General features: G+C 36.5%; 1 protein-coding gene across 1 annotated transcript in view; it reads left to right on the forward strand.

The window, feature by feature from the left end:
• The window catches only part of LOC117410928 (mitogen-activated protein kinase kinase kinase 5-like), a 70,442-nt gene extending 48,805 nt beyond the window's left edge, over positions 1-21,637 (forward strand). Inside the window, exons 12-30 of the mRNA XM_034017889.3 lie at positions 418-467; positions 1,354-1,449; positions 1,763-1,844; positions 2,256-2,389; positions 2,803-2,930; positions 4,116-4,252; positions 7,199-7,304; positions 10,056-10,213; positions 11,722-11,899; positions 12,309-12,326; positions 13,878-14,055; positions 14,663-14,831; positions 16,641-16,826; positions 17,337-17,442; positions 17,693-17,939; positions 18,125-18,237; positions 18,551-18,660; positions 19,048-19,124; positions 19,337-21,637. Coding sequence (XP_033873780.3) covers positions 418-467; positions 1,354-1,449; positions 1,763-1,844; positions 2,256-2,389; positions 2,803-2,930; positions 4,116-4,252; positions 7,199-7,304; positions 10,056-10,213; positions 11,722-11,899; positions 12,309-12,326; positions 13,878-14,055; positions 14,663-14,831; positions 16,641-16,826; positions 17,337-17,442; positions 17,693-17,939; positions 18,125-18,237; positions 18,551-18,660; positions 19,048-19,124; positions 19,337-19,397 — 2,334 coding nt within the window. The 3' untranslated portion in view covers positions 19,398-21,637. The remainder of the gene's footprint in view (positions 1-417; positions 468-1,353; positions 1,450-1,762; positions 1,845-2,255; positions 2,390-2,802; positions 2,931-4,115; positions 4,253-7,198; positions 7,305-10,055; positions 10,214-11,721; positions 11,900-12,308; positions 12,327-13,877; positions 14,056-14,662; positions 14,832-16,640; positions 16,827-17,336; positions 17,443-17,692; positions 17,940-18,124; positions 18,238-18,550; positions 18,661-19,047; positions 19,125-19,336) is intronic.
• The last annotated feature ends 1,742 nt before the right edge of the window (positions 21,638-23,379 follow it).

Below are 23,379 nucleotides of genomic sequence, written 5' to 3' on the forward strand. Positions count from 1 at the left end.
ACATAATTTCTCTTGACTTGCATAACTATGGAAAGTAAAATAAAGATCAATAAAACAGCAATGCACTGTAATGATTATGTTTTGTTCTATAGCTAATTATAACTGTAAGGTTCTTTTTTTTTTTAGAAGATGGAATAAATACATTAACAGCTCAAATGATCTTTCAGATTTAAAAAAGATTGTTTGTTGAAATATCATCAGGAATAAACTACGGTATTATTAAGTTTTATTTAGCCTAATTTTAGTTTTAACTGCATGGATCGTTACAATGGGTTTACATGCCAATATGCTGCTGTGACTGCTCATTCTCCTGTGGTACGCATCCTGATGGGTCAGGTTAAATGTATTAACTGCAGCGTGTTCAGATTTATCTTTTTTGGTCTTTCTCATCTTCCCTCCACACGGACCAACCTGCAGAAGGGGATTCACGAGTGGAACTTTACAGCTGCCTCAATCAGGGGTGTAAGGCAAGTTTACAAATTAAAAAAGCTGCTGTACTTGATGTGTCAGGAGGAGGTTTCCAAAGAGATGTATCAAACAGTATCAATACAAGATAAAAAAAAAATAATAAAATGTGTGCGCCCTGATTAAACCAGTCTTTATTTATGTGTTTTATAAGCTGGTCATCTAAATATAACTGTATCTGCATCCTTGGCTCACTTTTCATAAAGTGATCTGTCAGCCTAATTTCCTTTGAGCTCCAGAAACCTGCAGAAACAGGAAGTTGTCTCCATTGCATCTGTGTTTTCCAAAATTTGGACTTTGTTCTGGAACCACACATTTGCTTCTTAGTGAACCGCCACAGGGACCAAGTTTACCGTTTAAAACGGGAACTGGTTCCATTCATTACTACTTAAAGCAAAGGCATAGGGACCTATGAATGCTTCATTCAGAAGACCAGCTTTTGAAACAAGAAAATAGATATTGCAGCAGAAAATGCAATTGAGAAGTAGACAGGACACATAGTGTTGTCAGTGTGTGAAGAATGTTTTGTAAGTACAATCAAATTAAAATGAGCCCACAAACACACTGAAGCCTGTCTAATCCTGCAACATAATGAGGTCATATTCTGCCCATCAGAAGTTTGTTTTATAGATTATATTATCATGAATGTTATTTCTGAGTATTCTTACAGAATAGTTCCGCAATTAACTCCTCTGCATTATTACAAAAAGAAAAATGAAAAACATAAACTGCACCAGAACATCACTAAATGATTTTTTTCCAAAAAAAACTATTCCTTGCTAATATTAAATAGTATATATAGACAGTGTACTATTTTGCACACTAGTGTGTTATTAGTGTACAAGCAAGATGGTTATGTGTAACTTATGCCTGTGTGTATTTTTTCAGTGTTTCAAAATTCGACGAGCGATGTTCTTTCCTGTATGTTCTGCACAATGCTGAAGACTTTCAAGTTTACTTTTGTACTGAGCTCCACTGTAAGAGGTTTGTGGTTTTTCTGTTCTGCATCATAGACAGTAGCTCATAATCTCAGAACATTATTATTTGTGACAGAAGGGTCAAGGACCTATTTCTGTTTGCAACACCTACATGTAATTCAATTATTTACCTTTTTTTAAAACATATATTGCTCTTTCCAATGGCAGAAGACCTTGAAGCAGGTATTGCAGTGTTCTTGGTATGTTAAACATTCAGACATACTTTCAGATGGCTTGCAAGCCCCAGGGCACTTTGCAGTACCAGTTTCATGGTTTTGTAGAAGTCTGGGTGTTAATGCGTGCTGTTTGAATTAATCTAGGTTCTGTGAGATGGTAAACTGCATTACTGAAGAGTCTGGAAAAGGTCCAGATGAGGGAGAGTGTGAGGGGTACGCCCTTGAGGTAAGGGAGAGTTTCTTGCGTGATTTGAGCAAAACATTTTGTGGCCTAAATAGTACATTCCCATGTACAGTATCTAGTGCTTTTCTGTATAGCAGTTGTATTATAGCGCAGAGAAGGAATATGGCCCTAAGGATGGATACAGATACAAGAATGAGGTATGTATGCATGCATGTATGTATGCATGCATGCATGCATACATACATACATACATACAAACATACATACATGTATATGTATGTTAGAGTATATAACATGTCACTGATATTTCGTTGTCGATGTCTATATGTTTTTGGGGAGATTTAATGTTATTGGGGAAAGGATAAACAAATATTAGCGTTCACTACATTCGTCATACGCAGCTATTACCAAACCTACCAATAAAGCACATATTTTTCCTGATTGATCTTCCAGTATGACTATGAATACGATGAGAATGGTGAGAGGGTGATCCTTGGAAAGGGAACGTATGGAGTCGTTTACGCAGGCAGAGACCTGAGTAACCAGGTCAGAATTGCTATCAAAGAGATCCCTGAGAAGGACAGCAGGTATGCATTGAATGTTTGTGTTTTTACAACACAAAAAGAATGTGATATAACTCCTCTGTATTATTGGTATTTTTATTCGTAGAAGGAAACATATACAAAATTAAATAAACAGGTGATGATAGAAATGCATTAAATGCACTGGTAGTCATTGAAATGTAACTGAACACCAGTCATCAGTTGGCCAGAGCTAACAATTTTGCACCAGTAACAGCTCATCTAAACTCATCAGAAGTAAGTTCCTTTAGTCCTCAGTTCACAAAAGGGTGAAATCAGTCACGAATACTGTAGCTTTTAATGTTTTTTGTATGCCATCTGTTCCAAGGTTCCCTCCTGTATCTGCCCACCAAGTAAGGCTATCCCTGACAGAAAAGGTTACCTGAACAGTAAATGGTAGTTGTCTGCTTTGCCCTCAGATACTCGCAGCCTCTGCATGAAGAGATAGCTCTGCATAAACACCTCAAGCACAAGAATATTGTCCAGTATCTGGGCTCCATCAGTGAAAATGGCTTCATCAAGATATTCATGGAGCAAGTCCCTGGGGGTAAGCCTCTTTTACTCCAAGCAAGGTTATATTTCTTTAGAATGAAGACTGGTCTGTTAACTGGGCAGCAGTGTGGAGTAGTGGTTAAGGCTCTGGACTCTTGACCGGTGGGTCGTGGGTTCAATCCCAGGTGGGGGACACTGCTGCTGTACCTTGAGCAAGGTACTTTACCTAGATTGCTCCAGTAAAAACCCAACTGTATAAATGGGTAATTGTATGTAAAAATAATGTAACAATTGTGAGTCGCCCTGGATAAGAAATAATAATAATTTATAATAATAATAATTATAATTTAAGCATGTATAAGATACTTGATTATCCAGTCTCTGTTTATATGTAGGTGACATCAAGTGTAATGTATGAACACTTGCTGAAACTTGTAAATTTCATGACTGTATTCCTTACTTTTCTTGATTGGGGGGGGGGGTGGAAAGGGTTAAAAAATAAAACACAAGGCACAAGACTTAATAAATATAAATAAATATATATATATATATATATATATATATATAAATATATATATATATATATATATATATATATATATATATATTAATTAAAATAAAGTAATCATTATTACCTAGAAATGGGATAACGCCACATGTATCTGCCATGTATCTGTGGAACTAGCTCACAAGAAAGAAAGGTCCTTAAAGATTTACTGTTTTATATAAAATCACAGCATGGAAAAATCCTATCGAACTGTATTTTCTTCATAAAAACAGACTTTTAAAGCTTAAAGCTTTGTGAGTTAGGCTCGTAGTTCTAAATGATTAAAAAGCCATAAAGAACACCAGGTCCCAGGTCTGTATGTCTGTCTGTATCTGTGATTTAAAGATATTCTCTTGTAAAACAGCTGAGCTGTCTTGTTTTCAGGGAAATAATTAGGTATAACCAACCTGTTTCAAAACTTATGCTGCATGCTTCATTCAGAAGACCAGCTCTTGAAACAAGAAAATAGATATTGCAGCAGAAAATGCAATTGAGTAGACAGGACACATACAGTATTGTCAGTGTGTGAAGAATGTTTTGTAAGTACAATCAAATTAGAATTAGCCCACAAATACACTGAAGCCTGTCTAATCCTGCAACATAATGAGGTCATATTCTGCCCGTCAGAATTTTAATAAGAACTTTAATGTGTTGTAATTTATGATTTATTAAAATGTTGGATTTTAATTACAGGAAGCCTTTCTGCTCTCCTGCGATCTAAATGGGGACCCTTAAAGAATAATGAGCAAACAATAGGCTTTTACACCAAGCAGATCCTGGAAGGTTTAAAATACCTTCATGACAATCAGATAGCGCATCGGGATATAAAGGTAAGGTATTGTTTTGTATTTGTGTTTTATTCACACTCCCAGCAAATCTCATTCATGCAATACCGGGTTTTGAACAGCTGTCACTGTCTTTTTCAGCCTCCTATCAGGAGATCTAACTTTACAGCACTGCATTATTGCACTGTGCAAGGTCTTTTTAAAATTCTTTCTGTTGACCTTCATAACAAAGAAGGTTTTCTCCAGAATGAAGAGGGACCAGAATGTCTGAGCACTCTTGTTGCAGGACTTAATTCTGTCTGTCTGTTACGACAGTAGGGCATGAGCCTTCACAGATAGAGATCTGAGACCCGAGGGGCTGGCAGTTTTAGCAGAGAAAACCATCTGCAACTAAAAATACAAGCACTGACAGGAGATTACTGCAACGCTAGTCTACGAACTGGCGTGCAGCACGCTTGTATACTGTCAATATGTTCCAAAGCAAGGTTTTACCTGTTGTGTGACACACCTTTATAATATGTCATGTTCAAAAATTACCTTTTGTATTCTTTACCTGCTATAGAAGTAACTTAATGTTTAGAGAAATTACACTGGGCAGTCCTTGAGCAAATTATTAGCATAATACCCAGCAGGTAGATGTAATGCAGTGTTGTAGCACAGCAGTAAAACAGATAAAGAAGTAATGAGTGTTTAATTATAAATGAGACTAAGCCTCTGCTTTAGTGCTCAGAATGTTCTGAATTGCTTAAACTCATTTTCAATTGTATAGACTTGTTATTAGATCCACTGCTTCCAACATAATTAGAGACTATTGGCAAGCAACTGAATAACAATGCCCCTGCAGTGACAATGTTTTCTACCAAGCAGCTTATTTAAGGCTTATAACACTCACAGAAGCCCATTGTACTAATATTGCAGGTAGCCACATCCCCAAGTGTATGTTAATTGCTGCTTTCGCATGCTGTTAACAGACACATTGATAAATGTTAAGTGTCTTGTTTTTGTTTTGTTTATGACTTTTTTATGATGTCAGCATCATTTGCCGTCTGTGAACCTTCGAACATTTTATTTGATCAGCTTCTGCTTGAGTAAATCTTTTTTTTTTTAATGAGGCAGTTTAAATGTAAATGAAAATCTGTTAGAGAATGAAAACTGTAAAAATGCACAACCCATTAGGTACTACCAAATTAAAGTGTAGTGAAAAAAAAACATCTACAGATGCCAGATTTCGATTGTAAAATAGATATTGCATCTCTATGGGTTTGTGTCATAGTGAAATACACGCCATCTTAATAATAATTATGCTTGATCATATATATATATATATATATACAGTACTGTGCAAAAGTTTTAGGCAGGTGTGAAAAAATGCTGTAAAGTAAGAATGCTTTCAAAAATAGACATGTTAATAGATTATATTTATCAATTAACTAAATGCAAAGTGAGTGAACAGAAGAAAAATCTAAATCAAATCCATATTTGGTGTGACCACCCTTTGCCTTCAAAACAGCATCAATTCTTCTAGGTACACTTGCACACAGTTTTTGAAGGAACTCAGCAGGTAGGTTGGCCCAAACATCGTGGAGAACTAACCACAGTTCTTCTGTGGATTTAGGCAGCCTCAGTTGCTTCTCTCTCTTCATGTAATCCCAGAGAGACTCCATGATGTTGAGATCAGGGCTCTGTGGGGGCCATACCATCACTTCCAGGACTCCTTGTTCTTCTTTACGCTGAAGATAGTTCTTAATGACTTTCGCTGTATGTTTGGGGTCGTTGTCATGCTGCAGAATAAATTTGGGGCCAATCAGATGCCTCCCTGATGGTATTGCATGATGGATAAGTATCTGCCTGTACTTCCCAGCATTGAGGAGACCATTAATTCTGACCAAATCCCCAACTCCATTTGCAGAAATGCAGCCCCAAACTTGCAAGGAACCTCCGCCATGCTTCACTGTTGCCTGCAGACACTCATTCGTGTACCGCTCTCCAGCCCTTCGGGCGAACAAACTGCCTTCTGCTACAGCCAAATATTTCAAATTTTGACTCATCAGTCCAGAGCACCTGCTGCCATTTTTCTGCACCCCAGTTCCTGTGTTTTCGTGCATAGTTGAGTCGCTTGGCCTTGTTTCCACGTCGGAGGTATGGCTTTTTGGCCGCAAGTCTTCCATGAAGGCCACTTCTGAGCAGACTTCTCCGGACAGTAGATGGGTGTACCAGGGTCCCACTGTTTTCTGCCAATTCTGAGCTGATGGCACTGCTGGACATCTTCCAATTGCGAAGGGAACAAAGCATGATGTGTCTTTCATCTGCTGCAGTAAGTTTCCTTGGCCGACCACTGCGTCTACGGTCCTCAACGTTGCCCGTTTCTTTGTGCTTCTTCAAAAGAGCTTGGACAGCACATCTGGAAACCCCTGTCTGCCCTGAAATTTCTGCCTGGGAGAGACCTTGCTGATGCAGTATAACTACCTTGTGTCTTGTTGCTGTGCTCAGTCTTGCCATGGTGTATGACTTTTGACAGTAAACTGTCTTCAGCAACCTCACCTTGTTAGCTGAGTTTGGCTGTTCCTCACCCAGTTTTATTCCTCCTACACAGCTGTTTCTGTTTCAGTTAATGATTGTGTTTCAACCTACATATTGAATTGATGATCATTAGCACCTGTTCGGTATAATTGTTTAATCATACACCTGACTATACGCCTACAAAATCCCTGACTTTGTGTACCTAGAAGAATTGATGCTGTTTTGAAGGCAAAGGGTGGTCACACCAAATATGGATTTGATTTAGATTTTTCTTCTGTTCACTCACTTTGCATTTAGTTAATTGATAAATATAATCTATTAACATGTCTATTTTTGAAAGCATTCTTACTTTACAGCATTTTTTCACACCTGCCTAAAACTTTTGCACAGTACTGTGTGTATATATATACATATATATATATATATATATATATATATATATATATATAATTTTATTTTTTTTATTTCCAGGGTGACAATGTACTGATCAATACATATAGTGGAGTGCTGAAAATTTCTGACTTTGGCACTTCAAAGAGACTTGCTGGACTCAACCCTTGTACTGAAACCTTTACAGGTATGTAATTGCTCTTTATTTGAACATACTTTTTTTGATCATTTCCATTCATGTCGGGGGCTATAAATCTGATGACTACTGACAGTCCCCAATCTTTATTCACGTTCTGTTCTCTGATGTATTCTGCTAAAGCCTGTTTCATCCTGAGCATCGCATTTCTGAATGTGTCTACAGAAACACTATTGATAGTTGTGATTGTACGGTGGAGGGGGTCTTTTGTTTAAACACAGGCGTGGAAATGTGACCTTAAGCCCCATGTGCAGGAAAGGGAGTTTAAAATTGCAGGTGGTGTTCTAATCCTGCTGCCCAGAGAGTGAAATCTACAGTGTGGTGGAAGGTTCAGTATACTATAAGGACATTTAGGGACCAATTCTATTAACATTATTTCATGCATTAAACAGAGAATGAGAAGAATCTATTTGCAGTTTTAAAATAAATCTAAGCAGTATCCTATCACGTGGAAGGTGTATGTGCTTTAACCTACTGAGGGAAATACTAAGCATGATTGCAGATACTTTGTGAGCAATTTGCTCTGTTTGCATAGAGTTCAGTTTTATTGCAAAACCCACCACACAGGATGTGGAGCATGTATGATTATGATAGGTACTGAAACACTCAAACAATATTAATGGGATGTAATGGTGCAAACAGTAAATTAACTTCAACAGCCAAGGGATGGGGCAAAATTCAAAAGGTAAAGCACAGCACACAGTTACGCTAAAGAATCAAGAAGTGCAATTACAGCGCTTCGGCAGAAACATTTCTATCAGAAAACTACAAAGCAGCAGCCGGCTGCAGCAGCTCAACCCAAGAGCTGCAGAACGAAGGCTCCCACAGCGTAGCTCTCGGAGGGTAGCTCACACAGGGTAGTGCTGCGTACGCAACTCGTAATTTACGTCATGCTTCATTCACCCTCAACACCCCTACCACTTGACCATAAACAGCGTATGGGAGGGGGAGAACACTGAACATAGTGATTACCCTGTGAGAATTCAGTGGTGATCCACGGCCAATACCCCACGAACCTTAGGTTTAGGGTTAGGTTATTGTTATGAAATAAACTTCTTTCTTGTATGTAAATTCATCATCCTCATCATATGATAATGTTATATAATGATGACGTCTATTATGAGTTGCGCACGCAGCACTACCCTGTGTGAGCGTTCATTCTGCAGCAATACCCCTCTCGCTCAACCTGGATTCTGTGCTGCACCGAGTGACACTCACATAAGAGTAAACTGTTACTTTCGTTTCTAAAATAAAAACGACTTTCATTTTTACAGTTTTGTATGTACATATACCTGTTTACACACTAGTTTCTTTTGAAATGTTTATTTTATTATAGTTTTTCATTTTTTGAAGAAGTGCTTTCTTTATATGTGGTAAGTTAGAAAATAAACCCTTGTATGTTTAATTTTTCATTTAATATGGCATTTTGGCTGTGCAGATGTTTGATATGATGTGCTTGAATAAAACTTTTGAGTTGTTTCCGATAGTTTGTCTTTCATTTTAATATTGATGTTGTTTAAAATGTAACCGTCATGACGACTGCCGGCGGTGGTTTTAGGTCTGAGTTACCACGGCAGTTCTATTGTTAAATGGTGAAATACAAAGTAAAGGGTGCTGCGTAATTCCACTGTATTTTAAATTTTCATAAAACACACGTTAACCTTTAAAGCTGTTGTAAAAAAAACTAATGGATTGTAGCTTAACAGGAAAGCGTAATCAAAATCAGTGTCTTTATTGTCAGGGGTGGGGTGATAGTTCAAACATGGGCGTTGACTCGGCAGAATCTGGTATTATTATATAGAAGCATATTAGTTTGTTAACTGCATATTGTAGTTCTGTCATGTTTGTACAGTAGTATTGTATTACTTAGCAAAGTGAACTGCAACCAAATGTCATGGGTGTGTCAATTGATGTCTACAACAAGGCAGCTTAAAATATCTATTCATTTTACGAATCTGTATACAAAGGATTCTGTACTGCAGTTAAAACTCTTTATTATTTACAGAAGGAAGTGACGTGGTTGGCTAATCTTGAGAGAATTTAATTATATCCCTTTGACTGGATGCACTGTTCCTTATCCTGTTAGGATGCTAACATAATGCAGTTCATTTAACCCTAGTTTAACCCTTAGTGTAAAATGTTGTCCTCAGCTTGTGGCTACAGACCCTCATCATTAAATCGAATTGTTCCAACATGGACACTTGCCATGTAGACAAAAGGGGCAGTTTGGATGCCGTTGAAATACTTGTACATTATCCTTATGGTCATGTGGAAACCGTCACCCTACTGTATCAGGATTGGAGGATGTTTAAATTACATTTTAAACGTCCTCCATGTTTAGAAATATCCTTTTTTGTTCAAGCAAATTAATGATCTGTTTTGATATGTTAATTGGAAAATTAATCATAAAATTGGAATTCGGTGTAAATTTGTTTTTTCCACAACACAAGGTCATAGAGAATTTTAGTGGTTGCATACAGTAGGTGACTCATCTGTTGGAAATACAGCCTTTTGAAAATTATTCAAAAGGCTGGAGGTTTACATTACTCATTGCTAACAACGTTTTGATGACCTTTTAAGTATCCTGTTGTAAAGGAAATATGCAGTACTTTGCGCTTTTGGCATAGCATTTCATGTTTTGTTTTTTTTAATCTGTCCATTTGTGACACTGTCAAGCAAGCTAAAAGCATATTATTGTATTTTTTTATAACAAACACAAACATAATGTTTAATGTTATACAGGAACCCTCCAGTACATGGCACCAGAAATTATTGACAAAGGACCGAGAGGCTACAGTAAACCCGCTGACATATGGTCCCTGGGATGCACAATTATTGAAATGGCAACTGGGAAGCCACCCTTTTATGAACTCGGGGAACCTCAGGCTGCCATGTTTAAGGTATTATCCTTTCATTGAATTTTTTTTTAAACAACCATACATTTTTTAAATAAAAATAATTAGCAAAACCTACATCAGCATAAAAATAGGGAATAACTCAAATATTTTTCAGACACCATTTAAAGAGGGACCAGAGAGAGAGTGAGAGAGAGAGATTGAGATTTAAAGTATTGGTTATCAGTATCACTCCTCCAAGGCAAGTCTGGAACAGCTAGGGCAGTGAATCTCTTGTTTCTTCAGCTATACATATTTCTCAATAAAGAATGCAGTAGTTGACAAGACAGAGACATCTTAGAAACTTAAAAGTAACTGAATGGGATGGATGTATGGATTTGTTTTGTGCACGTTGCATTTAACCAAGGAACTGTTTTCTGGCTACTGGAGTGAGGCAATTGATACCAACCCCATTCCCAGCCCTGTTGTTCTGAACTGGTGCAGTGGGTTTGTGAATGTACACTCCATGATCAGCAACTGGATTGCCTGTATAGGTTATTGGTTAATGGATTTGCTGTGTTCAAGCCTACATTATGAACTCGGCCAAGAGAGAACAAAGCATGGTACAAAAAATAAAATCAGCCAATGATAGTTTTGCCCTTATAAAATTGAAATGCGCTGTGTCACTCCTGTATCCTAGTAACAGTATTAATGGTGACAGGGGGATGTGTTATCCATGTTCTCACCGTGAACTGAAAGCTAATTAGTTTAAAAAAGCATAACATGTCAACCCCCTCAGATGACAAAAGAATAAATGTGGTTGATTTAAAAGAACACACATTTTCATTACAGTAGAGGCAGTTTGTCTAGTAACTGGTACTTTGAAACCACCAGATGTTAGAAAAAAAGTAAATTGTATTTTAAAGCTTGAAAAATATAGTTTTATTTATTTAGTTCATGGGCCTTCATTGCTATGGGACCAGCATATTGTTAAAAAAGAGACTCACACAATATATAGTTTTACAATTAAACAAACACATGCTTTCAATTATTATCAGTCAAAAAATAAATAAAACCTTTCATAATTTAAAAGTTGTGTGTTTTGTTATGCACTTGTAGATGTGTCATTTAGAAAGTGGTGTGCAAAGCAAAGAAGGCTTTTATATGGTTTTATTTTTTAATTAACATCTCAATATGGAGCATGAACTCCCTGGAAATTCAAATAGGCCAATTAGTGTGCACAGCTATTCTGTGAATATAGGACATGTATTTGCCCAGGTCATGGTAAATATGCTTTTTGTGTAACTGTTGCTCATCCTGGATAAACCCATTGCCTAAACAAGCTTTTAGGTGTCTCTGGTTATTATATATAGCAGACAGAGCTGGTTCCCAAAATGCCTGTATAGTTACACTATTGCACTTAAACAGAACTACAAGAGAGACTGACAAATACATCTGTAAACAAGAGAAATGGTTCTTGCTAGTGTGGGTTAGTACTTACTTTAACGGTATTGACTGTCTTCGGTTTATAAGGTGGACAGTTTTCCTTCACTTTGTGTTCTCTGTCTCTTCAGGTTGGGATGTTTAAAATCCATCCTGAAATCCCTGAGTCCATGTCCCTGGAGGCCAAGGCCTTCATCCTCCGCTGCTTCGAGCCTGACCCAGACAAGCGAGCAACAGCAGGAGACTTACTGACTGACGAGTTTCTGACCGTCACAAGCAGGAAGAGGAGGACCCAAAACAAGTTTACAGGTGCGCTAACCAAGACAGGCTGGAAACATTGGTAACAGAACCTGGGTATAAACAAGATCCCTAGCACACACATACTGCAAGTGAAAAATCACTACAAAACCCATTTCCATTTAGTCCTGAATTGTTGGGAACAGGAATCCTGACAATTTTAAGACAATCTGAGCATCTAGGCCTCATGGGGTAGCAAGACGTACCAGGAGCCAGGCTTTCAAGTGTATCCACCCTGCAATATGTAATTTCTTTAGGATTTTTTCTTCTCCCCTCTTGTATTTCAGGTTTGTTTATTTTCCCATCTGTTATGCCAGATAGCAGTTTGAGATGAGTCATCTGTAATGCCGTTTGTCATCATCTTTTATAATCCTTATTCTTTTATTATGTCTTCTTACATCATTTTTTGTTTTTATTTCAGCTCTTTCAGCTGGGTCAGGTTTGTATTCTTTTACATGTTTTTTAAATGTATATATATTTAGAATAAAAATGTATTTTCTAACCGCAAATAATAATAGTAAAAAAATAATAATAATTGAGCTGTAATCTCATAGACTGGTCTTGATCAGTTTAATTAAAGGCACTTTCACACCTAGTTCGTGTAACCCTTTCTAGCGGATTGAAGTGTGGTTTGGTTTGTTTGGAGTGATATGTGAAATCTCCAAGGACCACGTAATTGCACCAGGGTGCGCATCAAACCAGTGTGGCAATGTGAAACCAAACGTATTCCAGTTCACTTGGAAATGAACCACTCCAAACCACGAAGCTACTGATGTACTACTTCAGCAAGGACCAAGGAAAGTGTCTCCCCACTGTCTCACATACGCAACGCAGGGCTTGTCAAAAACACATACATACACACCAGACAAGAACATCGTGGGTCAATTGCAACAAACTAAAAGGAACAAACTAACTGGGGATGATCCCGTGGTTAGTACGGAGGTCGGTATTAAACTAGTACGCAAGTTAATACCAATTGCAACGAACTAAGCAGCTCAAAATAGTCCCCAGCTGCGTATTAAAAATATTCTCAATTGCAACGAACCCAAAGTAACTGCTGTTGCCCTCTAGAGGATAATAAAACACGTTACTAAGTTAGTCCAGAAAATTCTGTAGACTACAGACTTCGTACTAACTGGAAAAATATGAAAAATCCCAAAATATATTGCCAACTTTTATGAAACTAACTGTTCACAACCAAAAATTATATACAATTATATATATGGGGGGAATATATGTCAAAATGTTTGCAACAAAACCATTTTCATCCTTATTCAACTTAATGTAGGCCTGTTTTATAAAATAATAATAATAAATAATTCCAGTACAACTTTACAGTGCTTCTACTTTCAGCCGTTTCCACATATTTTTTAAATTTGCTGCTGTACCCAGCCGCTTCTTGGGAAGGCAGCATTAAATATGCTTACAAGTGTATTCCATGCTGTATTGTGTAAAAGTGTATTCCATGCTGTATTGTGTATTGTGTAAAAGTGTATTCCATCCTGTATTAGCTAGTTGGCTACTTAGTACGCAGCTACGTTCTAAACCAATAGAACTGTGGTCTGGATGAAGCTGCAAGTGAACCAGACAAGCAAATTTGAATTAATTTTAAAAGAAACTCGGGTTCACTTGAATTTTTCTGGTGTGAAACTAATCGAAGCAAACCTGAAAAAAAATGTGTTTGTCTGCAAGTAAACCACAATTCGAATTACTCGCAAGTGAACTAGGTGTGAAAGTGCCCTAACAGATAAGTCCTTAACATGTTTTTATTTGGATGATGAAATAAAGTGCATTTTTTTATAAATAAAAACTTGGAATACTGTATAAACGATCAAACATTTGCAACCCATTCTATTAAAAAAAAATCAATAAATAAAAAAATACCACTCCATAATTTTTGCTGTAAAAGTTTTGCAGAAAAACGGTGTTGTCTTTTGAAAGTGTTCTGTTTTTGGTCGTTGTTTTGTTGATGTTATTGTTGCCCCCTCAGAGTATCTGCGCAGTATCTCTCTGCCAGTCCCGGTGGTAGTGGAAGACACAAGCAGCAGCAGTGAATACGACTCGGTCTCCCCCGACACAGACTTGAAGGCCGACCCCTTCGTTTTCAAACCAAGAGTCAAATGCTTCAGTGAGAAAGACGTCAAAGGAAGCAGATCTTTATTCTTGGGGTACAAGTTTCCTTCTGTTTACAAAGTTGGTTTGCAAACACCGTTTTAGCAATTACCGATATGCATGGAGAAGACATGTACACTGGCCAAGAATTACATTTTACAAGTTGAATATTGTTTTAATTATTTGGCATTTTGATTTTTGTCAGTTCTATTTAAATACTGTTCTTTTTTTATTACAAATCGTTCATTTATTTTCCATCACCTCATGCAGTGTCTGTATTTTATATAAAGTATATTACGTTTTTTCAGCACACTGCTCATTTCAAGCTCAAGTACACAAAAAAGTGAACACTTTAGAATAAAAGCACCAATAGCTGATGTTTCTGGATTATAAACGCAGATGTATGTTTCAAAATACATTCTCATATTATGATATACATAACATAACAAAATAATCAGAGCTTACATTCTATTATTGAGCAAAAGTATTTTGCTAATCTGTAAATTCCTGTCAGCATAGGCTGGAATAAACAGAATAATACAGTTCTTTAGAAAACATGCTGCAGAAACCATTTTATGTATTATTTATTATTATTATTATTATTATTATTATTATTATTATTATTATTATTATTATTATTATTATTATTATTATTATTTTCAGCATACCTGTTGAGAACTTTGAGGACCACAGTGCACCTCCATCCCCTGAAGAAAAGGACACTGGGTTCTTCATGCTGAAGAAAGACAGTGAAAGGAGATCCACACTACATAAAATACTGACAGAAGACCAAGACAAGGTGGTCAAGAACCTGGTGGAAGCTTTGGCACAGGTAAAAGACAGCAGTGTTGTCGTGTGTCTTTATTGCAATGCTGCTGATAACTTTGAAAGGGCAAGTAACCACACACACCACAAGAGAACAAGTTTGTAGGGTTTGTATTTTTATTTGCTCACATGTTGTTCCGGCTCTTTTAAGATGTGTTTCTGTCAACCGTAGCTATGTCTTTATAAAAGGTCTTTGGAAGATGCTGGCCTTCTGTAGTCTTTGGTAAGAGGGCATGCAACAATACTTTCTGTGCATCCATTAAATAACTGCAATAACATTCTATTTGTTCTCTTTTTCTAGCCATTGGACAAATAACATATACATTTTTAAATAATTGTATTGCAGCAATTATATTTGCAACTGTCACTTTCAAGATTTTCTGCAGCTCACAGGACCAGTGCCACTTGGTAAACTGGGAGTGTTTTTGCAGGGATAATCTGAGCAGATCTGTCCAGCTCTTGCAGGTGATTTTTCTGGTTCTCAGGACCAAGGGAATCAGATGCTAGAGCTGTGCATGTGAGCTCCTGCCCTTCCTGCTGCATCTTTGCGAGTAAAGGAGGATCTGGGATTTGGGATTTGGGAGTTGCTTCCAGTTATGGGAATGCATACCAAGACATTACAGAACACATACCTGTTCGGAATACCTTTAATTTAAAAATGTTGGTGCAGGTAAAATGTAGAAAGATACCAGAACATTGTAAACATTGAAACAAAAAATGACAGAAATGCAACTTAAAAGGCAAGAACAATATATGAGTGAGTGTAATGCTGTACTGTTGTAGCCCTTAACTTTCCTCTTACTGGTGCACACGCACCTTTTGACCTCGTATTAACTGGGATCAGAAAATCTGTGGCAGCTGTGCATCGACAACACTAGTGCTACAAAAAATATATTAAATTAAATGATGTTGAGTCATCCAAAGACTTAGAGGCTTGGTGATCCAGTGGTTAAAGAAAGGGGCTTGTTACCAGGAGGTTGCCTGTTCAGTCCTAGCCACTGCCTCACTGTGTGCGACCCTGAGCAAGTCACTTAACCTCCTTGTGCTCCATCCTTCGGATGAAACGTAAAACCGAGGTCCGTGCATAGTTCACCCCCTAGTCTCTGTAAGTTGCTTTGGATAAAAGCGTCTGCTAAGTAACTAATTAATAATAGTAATTATTAATAATAATAATAAGAAGAAGAAGAAGAATAGACAGTAAAGTGCACACCACATTTACAGTGATGTTAAATGAGAACATGCAAGATTAGTTCTCAGGCAGTTGAATACTGCCAAAGGACTGTCATCAATAAAATTAAGTGCCTAATTTTCATCTGCATATTTGTATTTTGTATATTTTCTTTTGGATTTGAAATCGCATGTGGATTGATACTAATTCTTTATCATAACAAGCTGGAATGAAAGTTACCAGGAAGATGCCAGACAAGAATGTTAATCTGCTTTAGATTTTGAAAAAGAAAATAAATCAAATAGGATTTGATGGTAATATGATACAGCCCTACCTTTATGATGCCTCTACATTTTGTGATGCCTCAGATTATCCTTTATAATTGTACGTAAGTAAAAAAGGCTCACACTGCAGTTTAAACTTGTTGCAGCAAAAAAAAAAAAAGTTATGTTTCCGTTTGTAATAACACATTCAGCATAGTGTGAAGCAAGAAATTGAACCTGTGTGTTATAGAGCTAGTTTTGTATAGCAAGTGAGAATTTTCTTTGGTGTTTATACTTCAAGCTGCAAAGTAAGCTGGGGAGCTGAATGAATTATCAGCCATCTAAACAGCGAGCAGCTCATTCTTTTATTTCACAAATTACACAGGGAAGTGAGGAGATTATACTGAAACAAGAGCACATATCCACACTTGTGGTGAGTCTCAGAGAGTTTGTAAGGACCACTGACCGCAAAATCATCGCCAACACTCTCTCCCGGCTCAAGCTGGAGTTGGACTTTGACAGTCATGCCATCAGCCAGCTGCAGGTGGTGCTTTTTGGCTTCCAGGACGCGGTAAGTCAATCCCATTAACTTGGAACTGTCATGGCCGCTGACCTGATCAGTAGGAGTAATTTTTTTAAAGCTGTCCCTATGTAATACATTACACCTACCACCCTCCCCATCCCCACCTCTGAACTGCAAGCCCTGTTGTCATTTTCTCAATCAATGCTACTTACCTGTACCTCAACCGATAATAAAATTACAAGCAACCCTTCGTTTAATATTGTTTGTGGCAGGATAAACTAATTAATGGAATTCACAAGCTTTTTTTAGAACTTGGTATTTAGTGGATTTTGACTGAAAAAACATACAAAAAATGATTTGGTATGCAGTAAGAATATCACATGATTTATGACTGAGTCTCAATGGCTTTATATAGTCCATTCTAAGTACATTTTAAAATATATTTAAGTGGCACCTGTACATTTATTATAATTTAACAAATGTGTGTGTGTGTGTAATCTGTTAAGTTATGTGTATTAAGGAATAATGCTAATAATGAACTTCATTTCCTGTCACTAGGTAAATAAAGTCTTGCGAAACCATAACATTAAACCCCACTGGATGTTTGCACTGGACAATATCATCCGCAAAGCTGTGCAGACCGCTATTACCATTCTGGTTCCAGGTATGAGACATGCCAGTGTTGTGAAGCAGAGCTGGTATCAGCATTGGTTTAGATGTATACAAATTTGATATATCGCGTGTGTCATACATCACTTGTCTAAACAGGATTTAAGAAATGGTTAGGTTGCTGTTCCCCTTCAAGTATATTTAAATGCAGGACCAAAATAACATTAAGTATTACACCCCTTCACAATATTTTTTAAACGATTCAAATTCTTAGTACTTAGTAATTCTTTTTTTGTTGTTTGCAGAACTAAGGCCTCATTTCAGCTTGGCCTCAGAGAGCGACGCGGCCGACCAGGATGATGCAGAGGATGACCTGGATCCCCATGACGACACTCGGAATCAGAGCGGTCAGAGGCAGAGTGCCGCCAACGACGACACAGTGCCTACCTCAGGCGTGAGCACGCTCAGCTCCACCGTCTCCCACGACGACTCGCATACTGCTCAGAGATCTGTGAGCATGCAGCTGGGCAGGATGAAACTAGAAACCAACAGGCATGTCACTCCTGCTTTCTGTCACCGTGTTAGATCTGAAAAAATAACTGCCATCTGATTTTAAAGTGAAAAGTATCTGCCTTCCTTTGTATCATCGTCTACTGAATTAGTTAATCAGACATTAGAAACGTCACAGTTTTCAGATGCCTTTTATTGACCTCGGTTCACTTTGTTCTGTCTTGAAGGTTACTGGAGGAATTGCTGGAGAAGGAAAAGGAGTATCAAAGCATCCTGCATCAGGTTATTGAGGAGAGGGACCAAGAGATCAAACTACTGAGAATTAAATCTCAACCAATAGGTCGGTAATTGTCAATAGAGTGCTACTTGTCAGTGCTGCTTGACAGTTTGCAGAGACACCAATTTTCCAATCAAAATCGGAAGAAATTCAATAACTTGCAATAACTTTAACTAAAATATCTGCTAAGAGTCTGTGACATCATTATACACATAGGAACAGCTCTGAACAGCAACAATGTTTTAATATCCTTACCTCTTATTAGAGCTAGCTCTATTTCCACTGTGCCCCTTCTCTTCTGTTGAAGATATTTTAATTGTCTGCTTCCTGGTACCTAATGACTTAATGACTTTAACAACTACCTGTTTTCACACAGACATACCTGCCTTATCAGCAACTCACCGTTCTTCCAGTGCACACAGAGGAGACCCTGAGCTGACTAATTGGATGAAGGAACACAATGCTGACCATGATACTATAGAGCGGGTAAGATTCATTATCACATACTGTACATCGGTTAGTGCAAGTGGTTTTGTGTTCAAAAATAGGTTTTAGATAATTTTGCGTTTTCGTGAGAGTGATTTTAAAACCAGTATAAAATTGAAAGAATGTCTCAATCAATAGCCCAATGTATTTTGGGATTCTGTCTGACTCAGAAGTCATTAATTATGTTTCCTACAGACTGGAATGTTGTTTTGTTTTAGTTTTTTTCATCATACCCTATATACATTCAATACATTTAGAAGTCATTTTTACTTGCACTTAATTTTCATGTGTGCTGTTCATTGTTGTACATCAGCTTAGATCAGACACTGTTAAGAAATAGGTTTCTGTTTCAATGAAGTGCATACTAATGATTGTTCAATATCCTAGCTTTTGGCAGAAGATTACACACTGACTGATATTCTTCACTATGTGACAAGAGATGATCTAAAGGGCTTAAGATTAAGGTATACTAAAGATTTTTATTTGTCAATTTTTGAAAAAAATATGTAATAAAAGAAAAAGTAATTCTAAACGTATCACAGATTGGCTTATCTAATTATATTAGGTTCTGAGTAGAAAGACCAGTATCCTACTGGAGAATGGCAACTAAGCTTAAAACAAAAAAATTCTGTCTAATAATGCTAACTGTGTTGATTATTATTGTGTTGTCTTTCAGAGGAGGAATGCTGTGCAAGTTGTGGAACGCTATCATGGAATTTAGAAAGAACCCCTGGTAACAACCTTACCTGTGGAATGTTCCTTTCGTGGAAGCAAGCCTCCATCAAATCTGAAATAGTATTCTCTTGAAGAGACTGCACTTTACTATTCAATATTTATTAGTCTATATCTAAGCTACCATGCTTCTGTAATGTATTATTACATTTACTTACAATGAAAAACAATCCCTGTACCATTACAAGTGTAGTCTTTTAAAATAGTGCAATGATTTTATCCTGCGGCTGAGGTTCTTTTTCTTGCCTTTTAGATATGATTGTTGTTTTCAGTTTTTAAATTTTAAGAAAACTGAAACTAACACCTTGGGTTTCAAATACTGTAAATCCATTTATATTTTGAAGAAAATAAAAACTAGACATAATGCATTTTTAGTGCTGAAGTAAAAAAGCAAAACTGTTCTATTGTGTAATAAACAGTAAATTGTCCAACTTAGCCATATTAGTTGTTTAGTAAATAAATAACCTGAAACTAGCTCAAATGAATGCCATGCTAATAAAAAGAAGCTTACAGTGCATTGACTTGGTAACAAACTCGCTGATGAATGCACTGTCTAGGACCACAACTGTCACAATTTCTTTTTTTCTATATATTTTTATGACACTGATATATATATTTTCAGTGCTAGAGGTATGCTTCCCCGAATTTATTCCCTTGTACTATTTATTTATGGTACGTAGTGGAAAGTGGTATTTCTAGAAGTTTTTAATATATAGTAGGACACATACATTTGTGCAATGTTTGACCTAAAAATGGAAGACCATACCAAGAAAATAGTTTTTCTATAAGACTTCACTGCAAAATCTGTAGTTCTACCTACGCCCCTTTGGTAGTTTTCCTTTCAAATTATCAATAATTGTATAATAATGTCATAAACTTACAATCTAAAGTTACATGTTTACAATTTCTATCACATGTTACAAAATGTTAGTTTATGGAACATTTGTGTGCACATTTTGTGTTTTTGTGTATGGCAGTGTGCATTTTAATGTAATTTGATTTGTTCTTGTCTAATTTGGGACTGAAGTTTGTGCAGAAACAGCATTGGGAACATGCAGGCAGCACGTTTCACACAGTATGAGAGAAAGAAGACTGAAATGCAATAATGGAACCAAGAACATTGTTGCTTACAGCAGTGACTTATTTTTAATGGGGAAATATTGAGTGTCATAACTCTCTCTATGTAGAGATAGAGAAGAAATGCCACTTAAATGATTCATTAAATGAATTATTAATAAATTCACATAAATTAATATTAAATGTTAAAAAAATAATTTCAGTACACATTGACTAATGCATGATCTGTTTCATAAAATTATATCTAATCTAAACTAATATATGTATTGCTAAAACATATTGTTAATTTTTACTGAGTTATACAGCTTTGATATTGTTGTAACGTGTTTGAAACACAAACATTTAAAGCCAAATCCAGGTTACTTTGCTTCGATTTATGACTGCATCATTGCTCAGAGCACAAGGGTTACATGTGTGTAAAAAATGTTACTATTCCTAATGCCAAGTAGCTGCAAACTTCAATGTAAAATAAAGATGTAATTTTAAGAATAAAGAAAAAAAAAATCACTGGGCCCAACTCAAGTGTGTTGATAAATAAATGCATTGATTTTTTTTTTTTATTTCAGATTCCTTTGTGGAATAATAAGCAAAATGCAATCTCAACAAACTTTTTTTTCTGCCAAAGAGTTTCCTTTCATTCTAGCTTACAAGATATATTTAGAATGCATTTTTCCACACAAATATTTTTTTAGTAAGGCACAACGTGTATTATATTATATAATGCATGCATTGTTCAAATTACTGAATATCACTTGCCTCTCCTGCTTATCTGGTTAAATACCTTCAATTTAGTGCCTGGATCATGGTTACTTCTTTGGGTGAGGTTTCTGCTAATAGTTCAGGATCACATGGGGAGAAGGAAGCCACTCTGGGGAGGAACTAATCTGATGAGGCCAGCATGATGGACCAACCGTAAGAAAGCCACGCTATCCATCCTAACTGAAGACTGCTTGCAAATAAAGTGGAGGTTAGGGAGATGAGTTTCCTTGGTGTTTAAATAATTTAGGGAGAAAGGGTCGATAGGAGAAGCAAACATCCATGATCCCTGAACTAAATCTTAGCCTAGGTTTTTAAATAAATACATTATCTGAACAACCAAAAAAAAAAAGTATTGTTTGCAAAGTCATTATAGAGACCATTTTATGAAAAATATATATATATTCATGACCCTGTGTGACTGTTTTCTTTAATAACCCTGTATTGATTTGTCTTCTGAGAGTTTTATCTGACACTAGTCTATGGATGTTGATGTCTCTTAGTGCCTCCATGACAACCTTAAAAATTAGATGCTTGCTCAGAGAGGATTATACATGTAAAAACTGGACATTAAACTAGTATGTTATAAGACTAGAGAAAGACTATAGTAAAAAAAAATATATATATATATATATATATGTATACATATGTATATGTTAATGACTCCATATTTGTTGAATATAGAATTAATGGATCAGAAGGGCATAATTCTGCATTGTGCTGTTCATCAAATACCTATTTAGCTATTTTATATTTTGTTTAGGAATTATGTAGAACAAAGACAGGTTACAATTATGTACAGTATGAACCATATTTATGGTTATGAGTACCACAATGGCAGATTGTGCGTAGTTTCAATGCATGTATTTTCAGCACACCTGGAAAGTTCATAATGAAATGTGTATATTGAACCACCAGATGTCAGTAACTTAACCAAAGAAAAAAGATGGCTGTTAGTGTTTGTAGCTCCTTTCTTTTCAAACCCCAACTTGTTCTGTAATCAGCGGCACTAGAACAATTTTTATAGTGAGAGTGCTGAAAGCCATTGAACAAAACTGTAACCCCTGTATATGATGGAAGCAGGTGCACAGCACTTCAATCCGGGAGGTGCTACCGCACCCCCAGTACCCCTAGTTCCAGCGCCCCTGTCTGTAATCTGGTACACTAATGCAATTTGTATTGCATATCATTCCAAGTCACGTGATGCATTTTTATTCACATCATAAACAAGGAAAGTTCCTTTGATGTATAATTATTATTTAGAGTTGTCATGACAGGAACTTTCCAGTTATTCATGTGTGTTCTTTGATCTTTAGTGATAGTGCTTATAGTTACTGCACTTCAAATACAAACATAAATGTTATCTTGAATTTGTTATGTGCATCTAGATCATTTCAACTCCTTCTAATCTCTCTCATTTAAATGAAGTGAATGAAACATAATCCATAAACAATATGATATAGGCTGAAATTCCAATGGGTTATAAAATAGCAGTTGTAGTTTATACAATAGAATAAGAAAAATGTATTAAATTGTGAATCATAAAAAGATCATTACAGTAAATGGTTTCATAGTTATAAATAAATAAATAACGTGATAGACTTATACTGTAAATAAAAATCTCAAAATATAGGCACTGGCCAATACAAAAATGAACCGTCCCATCAGGGCAGTGTATAGCTTGCTTCAAGGAGAAGTAAATCAAACAGATAGTGGTCACAAGATTCAACACTGATGAAGGCACTAGCTGAACCAATTGTCTGTTTAATGTATTATATGGTTTACCTTGGAATCTATGTTTGAGTGTTTTTGAAGTTATGGATGAAAAATAATCAACAGTACTTTCACCCTCTAATTCGGGGGTATCCAATCCTGGTTCAGGAGAGCTACATGGTCTAATGCTTTTTGTTTCACCTGAGCTCTCAGTTACTTAATTGAACCAAATATTTCGCTTAATTAGCCAAGATTAACATGTTCTTAACCATTGATGACAGAAAGACACCTATAAAACCTGCATGATTGGGGATATCCAGGCTTCAAGACCAGGTTGGAGATCCCTGCTCTAATTGGATAAGCAAACGCTGTATTTGCAAATAAGCAACATTTTATTCTGTTACGTTTCTGTGACGTCAGGTGGCTGTGTAAGCTCTCTCT

This window comes from Acipenser ruthenus, chromosome 6 (genome assembly GCF_902713425.1).
Source record: "Acipenser ruthenus chromosome 6, fAciRut3.2 maternal haplotype, whole genome shotgun sequence".
Classification (NCBI taxonomy): Eukaryota; Metazoa; Chordata; class Actinopteri; order Acipenseriformes; family Acipenseridae; genus Acipenser; species Acipenser ruthenus.